At 40.3% G+C, this 20144-nt stretch overlaps 1 protein-coding gene across 1 annotated transcript; it reads left to right on the top strand.

Moving 5' to 3' along the window:
- The first annotated feature begins 4600 nt into the window (after positions 1 to 4600).
- Positions 4601 to 7928, top strand: LOC122001169 (beta-1,4-xylosyltransferase IRX9-like). The gene is made up of 3 exons (XM_042555773.1): positions 4601 to 5462; positions 6788 to 7046; positions 7553 to 7928. Exons 1-3 carry the CDS (start codon positions 4765 to 4767, stop codon positions 7703 to 7705), a joined length of 1110 nt encoding a protein of 369 aa, XP_042411707.1. The 5' UTR covers positions 4601 to 4764; the 3' UTR covers positions 7706 to 7928.
- The last annotated feature ends 12216 nt before the right edge of the window (positions 7929 to 20144 follow it).

Raw genomic sequence — 20144 nt, 5'->3', positions numbered from 1 at the left:
AGACACTAGGAGTTACTTGGTTCGGAGCCTAGGGCGACTCCTACTCCAAGGCCCACGATCGTTGATCGCTTACTGTGGGCAACAACTATATCGCGCAAAATGTTTACAAATATGTATTACAATAAGTGCAATAATAAAAATTTATACCGACGACAATAATCAGAATCTCAGAGCTTCGGGTCATCGGGGACTTGCAACAGCACTTCAGGGCATCTCTTATGCAACAAGATGTAGAAAGGTCGCTTGGAATTGAATGCTTTGAGTGCTGCCTCGAGAGTTTCTTTTATACACTGCTGGAGGCACCTCCAACCCTGTCCAAGGCGCCTCCAGGCCTCCCGAGTCGCTCGCGTGGATCAGCAAAGAACTGGTCGCAACTTATCTGGTTGAAGGCGTCTCCAAGCCACTCCAAGGTGCCTCCAACCTCAGGTCCAAGGCGCCTCCATCTTCATCCAAGGCGCCTCTAGCATTGCTTCGCAGCCAGCTCCAACTTTGCACCCGAGGCGCCTCCAAGCTCCATGGAGGCACCTCGGACACTGTTCATTCGAGGTATAACATACTCCTTTGCTTCTGGAAAATGTATTAGTCCCAAACACATACCCTACAAAACAAAGTTAGCACATAATAGTCAAGGTAAATAAGATATTGACAGTCTCCCGACTGTCCGGGTCTGATTTCGGATTTCCTACCGGAAACCCTAGGTCGACCCGACGCCTACTGTTCCCTCTACAGGGAGCGCGTCTTCACCTACTCCACGCAGGAGATTTACCTTTTGCCAGTTCAGTCCTCCAGACCGATTGGACTTTTGCTCAGCGTCCTAAGCTTCCGGTCTTCATGCTGGATGTCCGGTCCTCGACCCATCCAGACTTCTACCCGATTCGCGACACCAGGATTTTAACCTAGGGTTACCGCCCCTAGGATTTTTGCCCCAAGCTCCGACCCGCCAAGACTTCTCGCATAAGGTTACCACCCCCTATGACTTATGGTTACCACCCCTTAGGGTTTTCCACTTGCCTAACCACAGCTACGACTTTCCTGAAATACTCAATCATATACATTAGATAACAATTAAGCTTAACTTTGAATCCCTTTGCCATTATCAAAACTAAGGTTCGATCGTTGGATGCTTTCCGCACCAACAATTTCTTCGTCAGTTCTTCGCGAGCTTCATCCCTAACCACACGCGACTTTCTCCACCGAGCTCACCGACACACACCAGATCTTGAAGGCTTAGAGAGGAGTGTTGGTACACTTTCAAGCAAGTCAAGAGGTGTATTCAAGCAAGAAGAAGAAGCTAGGGTTTCGACTTCTTGTTATAAATCTTGTAAGATTTTACTTGTATTTGCTTCACTTTTTCTTGTTGTTGTATTGTGAGCATTATACAAGGCTTCTTCGCCTTCGGTAGTTACTGAGAATGAGTGTTTTCATAGTGGATGAGTGAGTGAGGGTCGGATCCTTGGATTAGTCACCTCTTTTTGAGGTGGATACCAAGTAAATTCCCGTGTTAGCGTTATGAATCTTGTTTCGAGTCTTTCCGCTACATATCAACAACAACGAAGCAAGCAAATGAAGCGCGACCCCAATCAATCTACCCTAACACCTAGAATGACCCAAATCTAGCTATGCAAGCAGCTGAGTTAGCACACTTTGTTTGGCCGAAGCACGTCAACATCCAAGTGCGACATGGATAGAGCTTTACCGAGGTGCAGTCACGTCTATGATGTAAGCGCCCGAGAGTGGTCCAGGTGCCTAGAAGTGGATAAACTCAGTGATGAAGCTGGGTTGAATAGGCTTTAGTGGAGTCATCCGAGGCTAGTTCAGGCTCCTTGAAAAGTCTATAAAAGAGGCTTCGACCAGAAGCTTTTTTAAAAGTCAATTCTTCACATCTTTCATACTTGCGCGCTGCTCCAAAAACTGCTCTACGATGCTAAAACATTGTTTCAATGACAACATTCAAGTCCTCTACTATAAGTCATCAATATATTTATATTTAATTATTTATATATATTTTAATTTTTATATCTTTGTAATTATTCAAGGTGTTAGTGGATTGTTCAACGTAAATATTCAATGAGTACAGATCTTAGAATAAAAATTGTTGAAGATTTCGAACCGAATAAAAATAAAGGTGTAGCCTTATTTTTCTTTCTCTTATTTCCGCTTCTTTAATTCTTGTTTTAAGAAAAAGTAATTATTCATCCCGCCTAGTTCTTTTCAATCCTTCAGTTTTTTGTTTCTTGCTTGGAAGAGTTTCTTCCAGTGAGTTGTTTCTCATGAAATAACTATACTAAACGCCTTTGTATTCGTGGCTTCGAAAACCCGATGCCGGGAGCTAGAGAATGGTATAAAAGTTTGATAAATTCGGTCAGTTTAGTCAATTTTTTGTCAAAGAATACAGTCGATTCGATTGGTTTGCAAAAAAAAAAGTTTATTCAATTTCGATTTATTCAATTATATTTAACCGAATAGTCACTCCTATAACAGGACGTGTCACCCTCCACTACACATCTACCGTGCTGTGCGATCGCGGCGCGCTACGAGTCGTGCGACGATAAAGACACGGCACACCAGCTATTTTCATTAATTCCCAGTTCCATACGCCTCTATTCTTTCCTTTGATTACTCCTCTTAAAATTAATGACCCCATCCCTTTGAATGAAATAAATACACGCCCATTTCAAATAAATATTTTACGTATGAGGTCAACTGGCTGCCTAACTTCGAGTTTGTTAGCCATCGCAGTTTACGCATGTTGCAATCACTTGCACAACAAAATTTGGCCGCCTCCACGAAGACAAGTGGAGTGTCTTAATTGACAACTATAATTCATGCCTCGCGCCGCTCGTACTCCCACCTTTCAACGCTATCGCGAATTATTTCCAGTTTTTATATATAAAAAACTCTTTCTCTGCCTGATTCATCAAACTTCTCGCTAAGTTCGGCGCATTTGACTCTACGTTTCTGTCGCCTCTTTCCTCCTCCAATCCATGCATGGAACTAGACTGACTTACTATAAAATACCAACAACCAAACTGTTCATTTATTCACATCGATCGCAAAAGTTCAAAGTTTTGTAATATATGTTACAACGATTTAATAAATCTGGTGTTATCTTTAGTCTAAATGGTTCAATATTATCGTTCACGTCATAAAATATAGATATAATATTTTATCTTACTATGAGGGACTAAGTATCTAAATATCCATGGGGGAGAAAAAGCTCGTCCACAAAGCCCGGAAGGAATTCAATTTATGTGCCTAATTTGGGCCGTAGATGATGGAGACTTGGAATCACAATATTAAATCGTGGACATGGACCGAACTGTGTTATTGACCTTTAGTTCAGATATCAATTTCCATGAATTATAGCAGCTGCATGCCTCGTTAACTTTAATTTTGTGTTATGATTTTGTAAATCATGACCGAAATGTTTAAATCAAGTAAAATGATTTAATTATTGAAGGGGCGAAATGAAAAAGAAAATGATGTAAATTAAATAAAAACGATCGGTTTGCACTGTCGCATCTCGTTCCTCATCCACCGGCATATACAAATGTTTGACTGGGTAATATTTAATCGGGGTGATCACCTATCAAAATTTTTTATCGGCTATCCGTGTAAATTGAGCGGGGGCAAATTCGAGGTAGATCATGAAAAATATTTTTATATACTTTTGGAGATTTTTTTTTACGGAGAACATCTCACTACTGAAGTTTAGTAAATACATATTTTAGTTATTTTTTTATGAAATTTCTAGAAATATATCATTAGAAATATATCAGTGGTCCACATAAGATAGTAATTGAATGAGAGCCGTCAAAGGTCGAGGAGATTCACAATTTCCTTAGTCTAGCTCGATATTACAGAGTCTTACATGATGAATTTCAAAAACTCAATTGAAGGTTCGTTACTGTATCAATATTAGTACTTCCTTTTAGTGAGGATGAATTTATACTCTACACAGATGTATCATACCATGATTTAGGTACAATTTCAATATAGCACGAGTCAACTGAAAGAACATGAGAAAAATTATCTTATGGATAATTTAGAAATCCAACATTTAATTGCACATTTCATTTATAAGAAAAATCTACGTACAAATTGAAGATAGAACTGTAAATATTTGAATGATAATTTTATACCCTTCCATATCGTAGTAGCCATGTGACAAAAGACAATTTGTTCGTTCCAGCACTCCCGTCAATCCGTCTATAAGTCAATACAGAGAAGATAAATCATGGATGACTATTAGTCATTAGTACAAGTGACCAAGATATAAGAAAAAACATATTCAGATACGCCAAATTTTGATCCTAAGACTCCATATGGTAACACCCCACGCCGCCCCGAGACCCGCACATACACACAATTGCTCAACTTAGACATTTATTTGTTGATGTTCCCACTCATTTAATTCATCAGCTCACCTCATCACATCTCAGCTCTCCTCCGCCATGGCCAAACCAAACTAGTAGGTGGCGGGTTTCCTTCAAGCCTCATCAACTCCACCACCGAAACCTCCTCCCCCTGCCCTTTTTTCCTTTCGCTTCAAGCAACTTCGATCTCTCAGTGCCTATTATTCTCTTGAGGATTTCATCCTGTCTGAGGCATTCTGTCGAACACCTGGTCGGTAGCTAGATTTTCGTGCTCTGGTTCGGGCTCGTTTGATCGAATTTCGTCGCCTTTTTTTTTTAAATTGTGTTTGTCGGTGGAGTCTTGGGATTGATTCGGGTGCTCCGGCCGTAGAAGTCGTTCGCGAGGGAGATGGGTTCGTTGGATCGATCGAAGAAGAAGATCCAGCTTTGGAAGAAGGCGCTCCTGCACTTCGTGCTCTGCTTCGTCACTGGATTCTTCACCGGATTCGCTCCGCCTAGCGCTGTCAATCTCTTCTCTGCCAGCGCCGTCGAGCGCTCGCCCGTCGTCGTCGTCGTCCCGGCTGCCTCAATTAAAGCCGCGGAACACGTTGTCGAGCCTGCCGGCTCGACCGCCAACAGGTCCCTCGAAGGGATCTCCAGATCTGTGCTTGTTCCCACCGTCAACGACGTCGACCCGCCGCCGCCCCACGAAGGTAGCAACGTCGGAGGGGCGGAGGAGAAGTCGCCGCATCCGCGCGAGCGGCTGCTGATCCTGGTCACGACGGTGCGGCGCGACGACCGGTTTCAAGGTGCGTTCTTGCGGCGGCTGGCGCACACCCTGCGGCTGGTGCCGCCACCGCTGCTGTGGATCGTCGTCCAGGCGCACGAGGATGCCGCCGCGACCGCAGCTATGCTGCGGACCACTGGCGTCATGTACAGACACTTGACATTTAAGGAGAATTTTACTGACCCCGAAGCGGAGGCCGACCACCAGCGGAACGTCGCCCTCAGCCACGTCGAGTACCACCGACTCACCGGGATCGTACACTTCGCCGGGGCATCCAACGTCTACGATCTACAATTCTTCGAGGACATAAGAGATGTCGAGTACGCTCGTTTTTCCTCTTTGTTTTTCCTTATTTCGTTAATTGAAATTTAAAAGTCGAATCAATATTAGCATCTCTGCAACTTTAATCCTTGCCCGATTCAAGAGAAGTCCCATCTTTCTCACATTTGCTAAAGAAGAGTGAAAAAGGGCAAAGTCATGCTCCTTTCCACAGCATTTGACCTTTTCCTTTCAACCCAAAATCAAACTTTTCATTCTGTTTGTGTAGTTTTGATAAATTACTGCATTAAATTTTGATTTTATTGTCCTTTTGTTTCCCTCCTCTTGAGTGTTTTGACAATGCAACAACGGAGCTTTGAGAAAAAAATTAGCATTTGACCAGATCTTCGAATTGTGCGCACTGTTTTTTTTTCCCTCCCTCGTTTTCTCTTCAAAGAGTCTTCAATCCGCGTTGAGTATTTCCACATCACTGACTTGGTGTCTGCGCGTTGGTGAGCATGCAAAAGTGCCTCAAAATGCGTAATTTTTGCATTGTGTGTAGTGTACCTTGGGAGAAGGGAAACATATGCATTTTGATTGATTATTAGGTAATAGTTCTTGGTTTTCAAAAACTCTCAACCTTTGCTTGGTTAACGAAAAAGAATCTCAACCTTGCTTCTAAAAAGATCTATTTGCCAAGAGGTTAATGGATTGGAGCGGGTTCTGATCAATGAATAGTTCTATGATCAAGAACAACGGAAACTGTAGAATTAAAGTTGCAAAAGTTGCCCCGACACTTTGCAAAAAGAGATGCCTTTTGTATAAATTAACCAGCCACGTACTAAGAAAACCTTTTTCTTTTCCAGCATAACCCTACTAGTCTTTCTTGTCCATCATGTAATCTCCTGCACATGCATCTGAATCACACAATACCTTGCTTGCCAGCTGCATGAACTGTTACTGTACTTCACAATGCAGGGTTTATCCCTTGTCGGTCCTCTACTTTTTTTTATCTTATTGGGTAACTGCAGAAATACAGTGATTTTTGATACTTTTTTCCCAATGAATTCAATTCTGCAATATGCCTACTTAAGATCTCACTTTAAGAATGATGTTCATTTATCTTTCCTTTCGTTTTCCAGTTCTCAATTGTCTCACAGTTTGAAACTCTGGATTCAGAAACCAAATTGTAGTAGAGTTTGTTAAAGAAACTGAATTTTTCTAGTTTATAATTCATGGTCGAACAATGGTCACAGTTTGATATGGATGTCAGTATATTCTGATTACTCATTCATGTAATTTAACCATCAACAGTTATATTGCTGTCTCATTCCCCTGCTCAAGCGACAACTTAAGTAGTTCTAAAGCTTCTTATTCAAAATCACAGGGCTTTTGGGACTTGGCCAGTAGCAATTGTATCATCAAACAGGAAAAGGGTGGCTGTGGATGGCCCTGTTTGTAACTCATCGAAGGTCCAAGGATGGATCTTAAAGGATTTGAGCTATGATAATAGGTTGCTGATCACTGGTACCGACATGAGCCCGAAACCTCGAAAATTAAATATTTCTGGCTTTGCATTCAATAGCTCTATACTGTGGGATCCTGAGAGATGGGGCCGTCCTACCTCATTGCCTGACACATCACAGGTTAGTAGTCTTTAGCAATTTTTTCATATCAAAATCACCAAACATTTCATTTGCATAAACAGTGCCAAGCAAATTTTCGCTACCATTTTTCCATTTATATAGATAGAGTTATCTTTCATAGAATGATAAATGAAGAACAGTCAGTAACTAGAAAGACCATGTCTTAACTCAGCGTTACTTGCATCTCTTTCATTTTTCTTTCATTGACTTAGCAATCAATCGCAGCACTAACTGATACATATATCAGATGCTTTCCTGATGCGATGACATTAGGTACCTTTATGTTTGTTTATTTATACTACAAGAAAGCTTATCAAACACCTAATTGGCAACAATTTTTTTTTTCAATTATTAGCTGATACAAGATGTTTACCAGATGCTTCCCCCTTATTAGGATTGATAACATGGCCTTGTAGTAACTGGATGGTGGCTTGTCAATTCATCACCCACTACCATTTTTTTCTTCTTTATAATCATTTAACCCTTGTCGGCGGTGGTGATTTCAGGATTCAATCAAGTTTGTGCATGAAGTCATCCTAGAAGATGAGACTAAGTTGAAGGGTATTCCTGCTGACTGCTCCAGAATCATGGTGTGGCATCTGGACACACCTAGCATTCTCTCCCTGCCTTTCCACTCTAAAAACCAAGGTAGAAGGTAGACAATGAGAGGATGAACCATAATAGAAGTGTAAATGAGAGAAAGAGGAGAAGAAAAAATGTTACTTTTGATTCTTATTTCAGTTCTTTGGGCCAAAGGGTTTAGGTACACTCCCAAACCATATTTTTTTGCCATTACACCATGGTATTAATTTCATGTAGTTGGTGACTTTATAATTGAGGTTGGTAAGCACATATATATAAATATATATATCTTGTTACAAATGCAATAAGACAAGAAATTCCAAAGCAAGGAAGCAATCATCAATTCTGTTTAAGAACTCTCCTCTTTTGTGCTTTGGAAGCATACTCATGCAATGTTTACTAGTCTCCAGAGATTGTTCCTAAAAACAGAGAAAAGAGTGTGGTACAGTGGTAAAATAATCAGAAGAATAATAGAATAATAAAAACTCGGATTTTGCTTATGAGTGAGCATAAATTATGTTCCAAATTCACCTAGGCGGATAGATTAATCGAACGAAGTCCGAATGCCTAAATTATCAAGGTTCTATAAGGTCATATTACTCCATTGTTAAACTCTACCCATCTGTTGTATGCTTGTATAGAAACCATCGTATCTAAAAGTAAGTGATTGAAAACTTGTAAAATATTGAATCTCAAATGGAACGAATACTATCGACTTTTAAATATACATTTGATATCAGATGAATTAAAGGGAAGACGTCTACTTTAAAATTAGTCCGATGAAGTCCTAACACCTTGATTAAATAAAATACCCAAAACCTACTTCTCTTCCTTGCAAAGGTTCTTACAAATGTTTTAGCACATTTTATAGTATTGACCTTACTCGTGTATGGGCCAAACTAGATTTCTTTCGGTTCTCTCAACAAGAATTCAAAGCTCACCATCACTGACCATGTGTAGATAATGATAAATGCCAACGTAATCTGGCCACGCAATGAATGGATAAAGTCGTCGTCTATTCTTTGTTTGCTTCTGCATCTGTCCCAACAATACAACAATGCAGAAGGGCCTTGTTAGGTGCTCCCTCATTTACCCACGAGATTGTGACACATTAGTAGAGTTCTTCCCATCTGTTACTGTAAAATTCTGCGAAAAGTGAGGGAAAAAAAAGTTTGCAAAGCTAAAGAATGTCATAAGAAACTTAATCAGATTCTCTTTCATGTTTGCCCATGGATATTGACTGAAGAGAAAGAAGAAAAACAAATAGGAGCAGGTTAAAATAACTTGACTTTGTAATTGATACTTTGTCTTATGTTCAGAGAGTGGTTATGGAGTTCCAGAGTATGTCATCAAAAAATAGAAAAGAACTCTAATGCTTAAATAGTTGTCACAGACCTCATCAACATTAAAAAAAAAACAATAATAATAAAATAAAAAATAAAAGCATAGAATTAATGGCTAATCCATGCAGAGGAACCTTCACACACACATATAGTTTCTATCCGTTCAGGGAGTAGGATAATTTTTTTGAACGATTAAAATTAAAATTATTTGATCATTTTTTATTAATGATTATAATTTATTATCTATTACTATCCAAATTCTATAAATAGAGAGTTCATTTCATCATTTCCATACACATCTTCTCTATTCTTATTCTCAATTTCGCATTCTCTATATGTTTTCAACTCTAAGTCTCCATTTCTACACACTTTTATTTTCAACTTTCAATTACAATAGTCGGAGATCGTGGAGGTTCATCATTATGATCTTAGAAGTAAAAGTAAATAGTAAATCTGCATGAGGGCCCCAACATTTAATCCACCAATGATGATGTTGGTGCAATTTCCCTAGGTCAAGGTTGACCAAGTTGACTAAGCTTGATTTGGCTCAAGCTTGAGTCGTAATGTGTAAGTTTCGATGTTTGACAATATATGAATATTATGTTGACAATGTATGGAGATTGGTCGCAGGAGCAATCGCCCGTTTAGAAAAATTGGTCAAGATTGACCAGTTTAATGTGAAGAAGAGTCAAGTAGGTCAAGATTGATCAGATACTTGATTGGAAAGTCCTAATTGGAGGTTAGGCAATTGGAAAGTCCTGGTGAGTAAAGTCAGGTAGAAGGAAAATTCTAGTGAGTGAAGCTAGGTGATGGGAAAGTCCTGGTGAGTAAAGCCAGGTAGAAGGAAAATCCTAGTGAGTGAAGCTAGGTGATGGGAAAGTCATAGTGAGTGAAGCTAGGCAATTTAAAAGTCCTAGTGAGTGAAGCTAGGTAGTAAGAAAATCCTAGTAAGTGAAGCTAGGTGATGTGAAAATTCTAGTGAGTGAAGCGAGGAAATTTGAAAGTCCTAGTGAGTAAAGCTAGGCAGTAAGAAAGCCCTAGTGAGTGAAGCTAGGCAGTGAGGAAGTCCTGGTGAGTGAAGTCAGGCATGTGAAAATCCAGGTGGGTCAAGTGTGACCGAACACATGGTATTTGAAAGTCTAAGTGAGTCATGGAGGATTAGACACATGGCACAAGACGGTAAGTCTAAGTGGGTCAAGATTGTTCAAACACTTGGTGAAAAAGTCCCAGCAGGTCAAGTTGACTAGATGGTCCAAAAAGGTCACGGTTGATCGGAGGTTGGGTTTGAGACCCTAGATTTGAGTTAGTTAAGTTAGGGTTGGTCAATCGATCAGCTGATTGATTGAACCAGACCTCGGTCGATCATCCGATTGATTGGGGCAATGTCAATCAATCAGCCGATTGATTAGAGGTTATTCGCGTAGAAGAGCAGTGTGCTCCCCAATGGATTAGTCAATCGATTGGGCTACTCCAATCGATCGGTCGATCGATTGGGCTACTCCAATCGATCGGCTCGATTTCTTGCAGTCACACGAGGAAAAATCGGAATTGATTGGTCAATCGATTTTGGGGCTTTTTATGAAAGCACAAAAAGCTTTTGGATCGATCAGTTGATCGATCCAGCTATACCCAATCGATTGGTCGATCGATTGAGATATGACCCTTGCGTAAGATGCAGGTTTTGGATGGCTGGGATCGCTGTGATCTGACGTGGCAATCGATTGGGAGGAGACTCAATCGATGGGAGCCCTAGACCGCGTAGATATAAAGGCGACAACGAGGTTCAAAACATATATCTCTTGACTCCATCTTCTTTGCTACTGTTCGTCGAACCTAGAGCCTTGGAAGACAAGTTTTGCTGCACTTTCCAACTGGTCCAGAGGAATCTACAAGCTACAAGAGATTTGTCGGAACCCCAAAGTTATTTTTGGTGTGATCAACCAAGTTAGGTTAGGCCATGTTTTGGTTTGATCCCTGTGTCTAAGTGTGCAAGAGCTTAAGAGCATAGGAAATTGAGCAGAAGATGCAACTAGCGAGAAGGACGACACGGGAGAGAGTCGATGGGCTCGGCGCATCCGAGGGACAAGATGCTGCGGAAGAGTATACCGGTGGACGAGAAGGACATGTGCGATGTTCGAGGGATGAGAAGTCGGAGCAAAAGCCTGCTCAAAGAGAAGGTCGAAATTGAGTTTGGGTGAGGCTTATTTCGATTGGCCAAAATCACCCAGGTGATCGGAACAGCGGAAGATCTAGAGTGGAGCTATGGAGCTGCTAGAGGCGCCTTCAACAGGAGTTGAAGGTGCCTCCGCGACCATCAGGCAGAAGGCGCCTTCAATGGCAAAAGACGCCTTCAATGGCTGAAGGGGCCTTCAATCAGCCATGGAAGGCACCTTCGATCAGGCAATTCTGGTCGTTGTGGAAAAGGATAAAGTTTTATCCTTTGTCTCGCTGAAGGCGTCTTCCAGCCCTATGGAAGGCGCCTTCATCCTGAGGATAAGATTTTCCAGGGGCAATAAAAAGACTCCTGGACCTAGGAAAGATGTAAGAACTTGTGTATTCATTTCCTAGCAATAGTCTGAGCTATTAACGAGTGTAAGAGGTTTCTCCACCTTCATCGAAGGAGACTTTCTTAAAGCTTTCATTTGTCTTGGATTAACAACCATCTAGATTGTAACCAAGTAAATTCTGGTGCCTCTTTCTTTATTTTCTTATTGTTTAATCTTATTTGCTATTGCTGCTAACTTGAGTTGAAAGATCGAGAAGGTGTTTGTTTTTGTGTTTCAGGCAACTCAACTCTCTCCAGCCGGCCTACCCAGTCCAACAAGTGGTATCAGAGCGAGGTTTGCTTCAGGAGAATTAACCGCCGAATGAAGCACACGAGATGGTCGGACCAAGCATCTACCCATCAAAGTTTGAGAGGGAGTTTGTGAGCTGGAAAAAGAGAGTGGAGGTATTTTTCGAAACAAACTTCGATTTATTATTAATAATGGAATTTGGTTTTGAAGCCCCCAAGGGCGAGGAAAAGCTTCAATGGACGAAGAAGAAACAAGCCGACTTTGTGGAAAACGGCAAAGCAGAGTTTCATCTGCTAAGTGTTTTACCATCACAAGAAGTCAACCAGATCGGAGTGTACGAGTCCGCAAAAGAACTCTGGGAGAAATTCCTGAAACTACATAAAGGAACCTCGGAGGCAAAACTATCGAGACGGGACCTACTTCGCAACCAGCTCACCAACTTTCGATTTGAAGAAGACGAGACCATTTCACACCTTCACTCGAGGATTAAGGAGCTCATCACCGGACTTTCGAATCTCGGAGAAAATATAAGCAACCAAGATTTGCTAAGGTACGCTCATAATGCATTCCCTAGAAATACGAAATGGGCATCATTAGTAGATACCTACTATATCTCTAAGAATTTAGAATCTGTTATCTTAGAAGAGTTATTTTCAACTTTTGAAGTCCATAAATCGAGATGTGCAAATACAAAGAAGGAGCCGAAGCACGACATTGCCCTTAAGACAAAGATGGACGAATAAAATTCAGAATCCTCTCTCGACGACAACGAAACGATAATTATGGTAAGACAGTTTATGAAATTTTTTAAATCTAGAAAATCTAACCATCTGCAGGGTAGAAAGAAAATGACAATCAGATGCTACCTCTGCAATGAAGAAGGACATGTAAAAGAGAACTGCCCTAAGTTAAAGATCAACGAGAAGGACAAAGGCAAGAACAAAAAGCCCGTCCAAAAGAACAAATACAAGACCCTAAAGGTGACGTGGGACAAAACATCGTCCGAATCAGAGGTCAAAGTCTTTTCCGGACTTGCGTTGATGGGCAGTCATCAAGAAGACGAACATGAAGAAAACTTGTCTGAAATGAACATCGAGAGTATCGATGAAGGAGGAGTGTCAACAGAAGAAACCAACAGTTCAGGGGAATCTACGGATAACGAAATCGATAAGGTAAGTTAGGTACGATCTCTTCCACCTGATAAGTTGTTAACATTTGTTAAATTATTAATTAAAGACTATTGCAAACTAGATAAAAAAATAAAGAATTAAAATTAATTCTAGCTAAATCTTGCTTATTAGTAGATTTTGAAAAATTAAAATTGAAAAATGATAAATTAAAGACACAAGTAGAAAACTTGAAAAAACATACATGTTCAATTATTCAAACTCAGAATTTTAAAAGACTAAGCTGGTATCTTAGATTTTATAGGGGTCAAATTTAAAAAGTTCCAAAAAGTTATGTATTCCCCAAATTTCTAACTAACTCAGTAGGAAGGAACTTATATTGGGTTCCTAAAGAATATTTGAATTGAAATTTCCGTTAGGTTTTCATAAAGTAAAATTAAATGTTTAAATTCTTTAAGAGGCTTTGTCTAGAAGTGATTGATGATCCAATAACCAAGAAGGCCTAGTGTCTCGCTACAGTCTGGAAGTCAATTACTGATTTGAATATTTAATTGACAAACTGATAAACTTGTAAAATTAAGAGAATGCTTTCAATCTTTGTCAATTATTTGAAAATTTCTTTACATAATTTTTTTTTTCAAAACTTAAAAATTTTAAAAATTGTTGCAAAATTTTCTAAGTGATATCAAAATAATTTTCAAAATTTTTCAAAATTTTTAAGATTTTAAAACTTGATAAGTTATGTCTAAAACTTAACCTTTTGAAAAAGTTTCTCGTGGATTTTTTTTATCCCGATTTTTTTATGTGATCAAAGGGGGAGAAGGGAAAATTAAGTCTAGGGGGAGGTAGTAGTTCAAATCAAATTTTTAATTTTAAGTTAAATTTGAAAATCTTTTTACACTTTATTGAATAATTATAATTTTATTATCTTTACTTTTTGGTTAGTTAACCTTAACTTAACTTGAATTGCTCACATCAAAAAAGGGGGAGATTGTTGAAACCCCAATGTTATTTTTGATGTTACCAACTAAGTTAGGTTAGGCCCTATTTTGGTTTGATCCCTATGTCTAAGTGTGCAGGAGCTTAGGAGAATAGGAAGTCGAGATGAAGACGCGGCTAGCGAGAAGGACGACACAGGAGAGAGCCGACAGGCTCGGTGCGTTTGAGGAATGAGATGCTGCGGAAGAGTACACTGGTGGATGAGAAGGACGTACATGACGTTCGAGGGACAAGAAGCCGGAGTGAAAGCCTGCTCGAGGAGAAGGCCGAAATTAGATTCAAGTGAGTCTTATTTTGGTTGGCCGAAATCACCCAGGCGATCGGAGTAGTAGAAGAGTTAGAGTGGAGCTATGGAGCTGCTAGAGGCGCCTTCAACAGGAGTTGAAGGCGCCTCCGCGACCTTCAGGCAGAAGGCGCCTTCAATGGCTGAAGGCACCTTCAACCAGCCATGGAAGGCGCCTTCGACCAGGCAATTTTGGCCGTTGAGGAAAAGGATAATGTTTTATTGTTTGCCTCGCTCGAGGCACCTTCCAGCATTATAGAAGGTGCTTTCAACCTACGGATAAGATTTTTCAAGGGCTATAAAAAGACCCCTATACCTAGGAAAAAAATAACAACTTTTGTATTCATTTCCTAGCAATAGTCTGAGCTATTAACAAGTGTAAGAGGCTTCTCCACCTTCACCGAAGGAGACTTTCTTAGAGCTTTCATTTGTCTTGGATTAATAACCATTTAGGTTGTAACCAAGTAAATTCTGGTGCTTCTTTCTTTAGTTTCTTATTGTTTAATCTTATTTACTATTGTTGCTAACTTGAGTTGAAAGATCGAGAATGCGTTTGTTTTTGTGTTTCAGGCAACTCAACCCTCTCCAGTTGGCCTATCTGGTTCAACAAGATCAAGCCAGAAGGTTTACATTTGTTTTATTATGTATTTACTTCTTGTTTTGAGTTCTATGCTTATGAGAGTCTTGTACGAGGTTTCTCCACCTCCGGTTGTTCCAAGAAGGAGTTTGTGTTCATAGTGGAGAGTGTGCACCGTATGGATCCTTGGATTTGTCACCTCTTCTTGAGGTGGATACCAAGTAAATCCTTGTGTTAGCATGGGAGCTTGCTTCGAGTCTATTCCGCTGAAAATCATCATCATCAAAGCGTGAGAAGCTATTCAGCCCCCTCTAGCTCTGAAGTGACCCAACAAGTGGTATCTGTTAGTTAGAGCCCTAGAGCCAATCATTTGATGATTGTATGGACTCATTGTATCATATTCTTGTATATTAATAAAGGCATTTGTTTGGTTATTATACTTATTTGTATCAGTGCCAAATAGACTAAGTATAATAGCGTCCTTGAGTAGAAGGTTCATACCTATATCAATCGATTAGTTGAATCGATAGTGAGATGATATAGGGAACACTACTCTAAATCATTCCTAGTTGAGTATTAACATTCAGGGACAATGTTAATACAATAAGACTAGCATGTAGGTCAGCTCGATGACTTGATCTCACAAGTCATGGATATAGAGATATCAAGCTGACACATGAGTATGCATTAGAGAATGTATACTGAATGACCCGCCATGATAAAGTATCATGGATCGTTATATGAGTGTCATATACTTTCTCATGTGACTATTAGTATGACTACTAGTCCTTAGACCTGAAGTCACCATGGATCCCTACATAAGGAGTTATGTACTTTGGTTTCGTCAAACGTCACCCGTAACTGGGTGGACTATAAAGGCGATTACTGGGTATGTAACGAATTATGCAGAGGGATGTGAGTGATGTAGATGGGATCTATCCCTCCTATATGACAGGAGTGACATCGATATTCTTGATAGAGTGAGACCACGAAGTGTATGGCCATACCCAAATGAGTCAATATGAGATATTGAGCTCATTTGATTGAGTGAGTCTACTTGGAGTTCAAGATTTAGATTGGTCAGAGGATGACACGGTCTATGCCTCACATTGATCAATCTAGATGTCTAGGATAGAAGGACACTTGTCATATATTGTGAGGAGTCACAATTAATAGTCACAAGGTGATGTTGGATCTCAACATTTCTTGTAACTTGGGTAGCAATGATGTATTGCTAGATGCCGCTCATTGCTTATGTTTCTAAAGGAGTTTAGAAACATTGCCAACGTTACAAGAACCTGTTGGGTCATACACAAAGAACAAGTGGATGGAGATTGGGTTCATATGATGAACCAATTGGATTAGGTTCATATGATGCACCAAAGATTGGATTCAAATTAGACTTATTGAGTTAGACTCAATTAGATTCAATTGTTGAATGAGTCTAATTTAGATTTGATTTATTGAGTTAATTTATATTAATGAATTGAGATTCATTAAATTAAAATTGACTTGAATCAAAGGTTGGATTTAACTCAACAAGGAAGACAATTGGTCAAGTTTGACTTGACCAAGTAGAAGTTGAAACATCATGTTTGACTTGATGTATTGCCACATCATAAGGATGACTCATCCTTGCCACATCACCTCCACCTCATGAGGTATGCCACCTCATGGGGGTTACACTCTTCCCTTGGTTTTAATGTGGCCGGCCACATTAATGAAGGGGGTTACATTGTGTGGCCGGCCACACTAATGGAAATGGGGTTTTGATTTTGTGGAGTTATGTGTGCATTCATTCTATCATCTTCTTCCTTGCTTCTCCCCTCTCTTGGCTAGAGGTTGCCGTGACTTCCATGGTGAGGAGAAGGTGGTTGAGTGAGTTAATCCAAGAAGTCCAAGAAGAAAGGTAATATTTTTAGAGGAGTGTATTGTATTCTCTTCTTTGCTTTCCTTTCTTCTTCCATTCCCATCCGAGAGCCCTAGAGAGAGTGCTAGCACACTTGGGGTCTTTCTTCTCCATCCTTGAGTGCTAGAGAGTACTCCTTGTTCGTGTGGATATCACTAGAGAAGTATCTATCTTGATACTTTGGAGATCCGACACGTACCTTGGACAAGCGGGATTTTGCGAGGGCACGCATCGAAGGTAAAATGTTTTCTTTGTAGATCTACTGTAGATCAAAGTATTAAAACTCGTACTCATGTTTTCGGAAATTTTTCCTTGCACGGATCTATGGCTTTGGGTGATTCGGGGTTTCCGCGACGTGAAAAGCGGTTTTCGCGGCCCGAAAAACCCAACAGTGGTATCAGAGCCACGTGCAAGGCGAATACGAGTTTGTTTTTTGGTTTTATAAAAACTAAAGTTTCTGTAATTTTCTGTAAAATTATGATTTTTATAGTTTTTATGGGTAATTTTTCCGTAGAAGCGAAGCACAAGTGTCTCGGCACTTGTAGGCTTCGGCTACCGGAAAGAGTTTTCCAAAACGGCTTCGTTTTGCCCCAAATCCGTTTGGGACAGCGGGCTTGGGTGCCATTAGATCGCAAAGGAGCAACTCACGATGGTTAGATCGTGGGTAGGGGTACTGCCCCTAACCCCGCCAGGGGATTTGCTCCGCGATTGCACCCGAAATCGCTAAAAACGAACCCGCCGGGAAGATTTTTCCGAAATGGCAATGTCTCGGCCCAAATCGTTTTAGGACAGCGGGTTTAGGCGCTGTTGGATCGCAAAGGAACCCTCGCGATGGTTAGATCGCGGGTAGGGGCGCTGCCCCTGGCCCCGCAAGGGGATTCGTTCCGCGATTGCGCCCGAAACCGCTAAACGGGACCGCCGGAAAACTTTACTCGTAAAAATTGTAAAAAAATTATTTTTAAAATTATAGAAAATTATGAAAATATATAATTTTGAATTATATATTAATTTTGTGATAGTCATGGCCCAAAAACCCAATACGATTCGATTGTGTTGTAATTCATAATACGGCCTGCGTGCCGTTGTTTTATTTTTCCGCGACCTGCGCGTCGTGCCTTTCTCTTATATTCTTGTTGTAAATTAGATTTAGACTCGAATGTAACTCGAGTTTCAAATTGTAATGTACAAGTTGGAGCGGTGGAGGGTCCACACGAGACGGAGTTCCGAGGCGGGCACGAGCAACACAAGGTGGTCAAAGGGAGGAGCTTGGAGAAGCTGTTGACCTTAGGTTGACCATTCGATCTTCTCATTGGCTTGAGAAGATCGTAGTAGGGCCATGACTAAATCACAAATATATTAATTAGTTAATTGCTTATGTATATGATGCATGTTTAATAAGTAATTAATTAATTAGTGCCTTACGATTAGATTAGATCTAAGTCGTGCACATGATGCACCCTTGCGATTAGATTAGATCTAAGTCATGCACAAGATGCATCCTTTTCGATTAGATTAGATCTTGATCGAACCAACTCTAAATGCCTAACCGTGCCGTGATACCTATCACTACCTCGATCATGTGTATTGTTGAATCTGCCAAAGCAGAGCAATACATATTATCTTGGTAGGGTACGGAGGGACAATCTTGGTCCCGCCTATCAACGCATGGGTGAATACAAACTCAATTAGATTGAGTATTCCTAGTTACTCGGTTGGATCGAGTCAACTATAGGCATTATTCCAACGGTTGGAAAAGATAGGTCAAAATCACATCTATATTAACTCTCGGGCGTATTAGCCAAAGCTAACTCGAGTTTTAATATAAATGCGGATATTGATTCTATAAACAAGAGTTGCATAGAGATGTAATTGGTAATCATTACCTACCGATCATACTAAGCCTTGGGCGTATTAGCCAAAGCTAACTCAAGGGTTAGTATGATGTGGATCTTGTCCCACAAGAATTATAGAATTCAGTGGGAGCATCATTTAATTAAAGGCCTAATTAAATGATTTTACTAGAATATGATATTTATTTCTGCAATTTTTTGTTGTAGATAACCATGACGTCAAATACGAACATTTTCTCTCTGCGATCTATCCTTAAGAAGGACAAGCTCAACGGAGCAAATTTCCTGGACTGGTACAGGAATATGAGAATAGTTCTCACCCAAGAACGTAAACTGTACGTTCGAAGCATTCCGGAGGCTCCTCCTGCCACTGCCATGCGAGCTGACCGGGATGCTTACAAGAAGCATCAAGATGATGCATTAGATGTGTCCTGTCTTATGCTCGCAATCATGAACTTTGAGCTTCAGAAGCAACATGAGTTGATGAGCGCTTACGATATGGTTGAACATCTTTGTCACCTATATCAAGGACAAGCAAGGCACTGGAAGAGGAACTCCAAAGAATACCTGGAAGATCTTACGAAGAAGAGAAATAAGATTTCTACTTCAGGTATACATGTTATAGAAGTCAACCTCTCTATTTCTTCATCGTGGGTATTAGATACCGGATGTGCTTCGCACATTTGTACTAATGTACAAACGCTGAGAAATAGCAGGGCATTGACGAAGGGTGAGATAGACCTACGAGTAGGCAATGGAGCACGAGTTGCTGCTATTGCTGTAGGAACTTATCATCTATCTCTTCCCTCTGGGCTTGTACTAGAATTAGATAATTGTTGTTATGTGCCTGCCTTGACTAAGAACATAATTTCAGTTTCTTGTTTGGACAAGAAAGGGTTCTCGTTTATAATAAAGAACAAATGTTGTTCTGTTTATTTAAACGATATGTTCTATTGTAGTGCACCTCTGATGAACGGACTCTATATTCTAGACCTTGAGAGCTCTATCTATAACGTTAGTACCAAGAGGTTCAAATCAAACGATATGAACCACACCTATCTTTGGCACTGTCGCTTAGGTCATATAAATGACAAGCGCTTATCCCAGCTCCATAAGGATGGTTTGCTGGACTCATTTGATTTTGAATCATATGAGATATGCGAGTCATGCCTACGAGGCAAGATGACCAAGACTCCTTTTAGTGGGCACAGTGAAAGAGCGACTGATTTGTTAGGACTCATACATAGTGATGTATGTGGCCCTTTCAATGTCGCTGCTAGAGGCGGTTATAGGTACTTCATCACATTTACTGATGACTTCAGTAGATACGGTTATGTGTACTTAATGACACATAAGTCCGAATCCTTTGAAAAGTTTAAAGAATTCAAGAATGAAGTACAGAACCAGCTTGGCAAGAGTATTAAGATACTTCGATCCGATCGAGGTGGAGAATACCTTAGCCATGAGTTCTGTGACTATCTAGCTGAGTGTGGGATTCTATCCCAACTCACTCCTCCTGGAACACCACAGTGGAATGATGTATCCGAACGGAGGAATCGTACCTTATTAGATATGGTACGATCTATGATGAGTCACACAGATCTTCCGACATATCTATGGGGATATGCTCTAG

This window comes from Zingiber officinale, chromosome 7A, assembly GCF_018446385.1.
Source record: "Zingiber officinale cultivar Zhangliang chromosome 7A, Zo_v1.1, whole genome shotgun sequence".
In the NCBI taxonomy this organism is placed as follows: Eukaryota; Viridiplantae; Streptophyta; class Magnoliopsida; order Zingiberales; family Zingiberaceae; genus Zingiber; species Zingiber officinale.
Note: the sequence above shows the minus strand (reverse complement) of the source record. Positions and strands in the feature narration are given on the sequence as shown.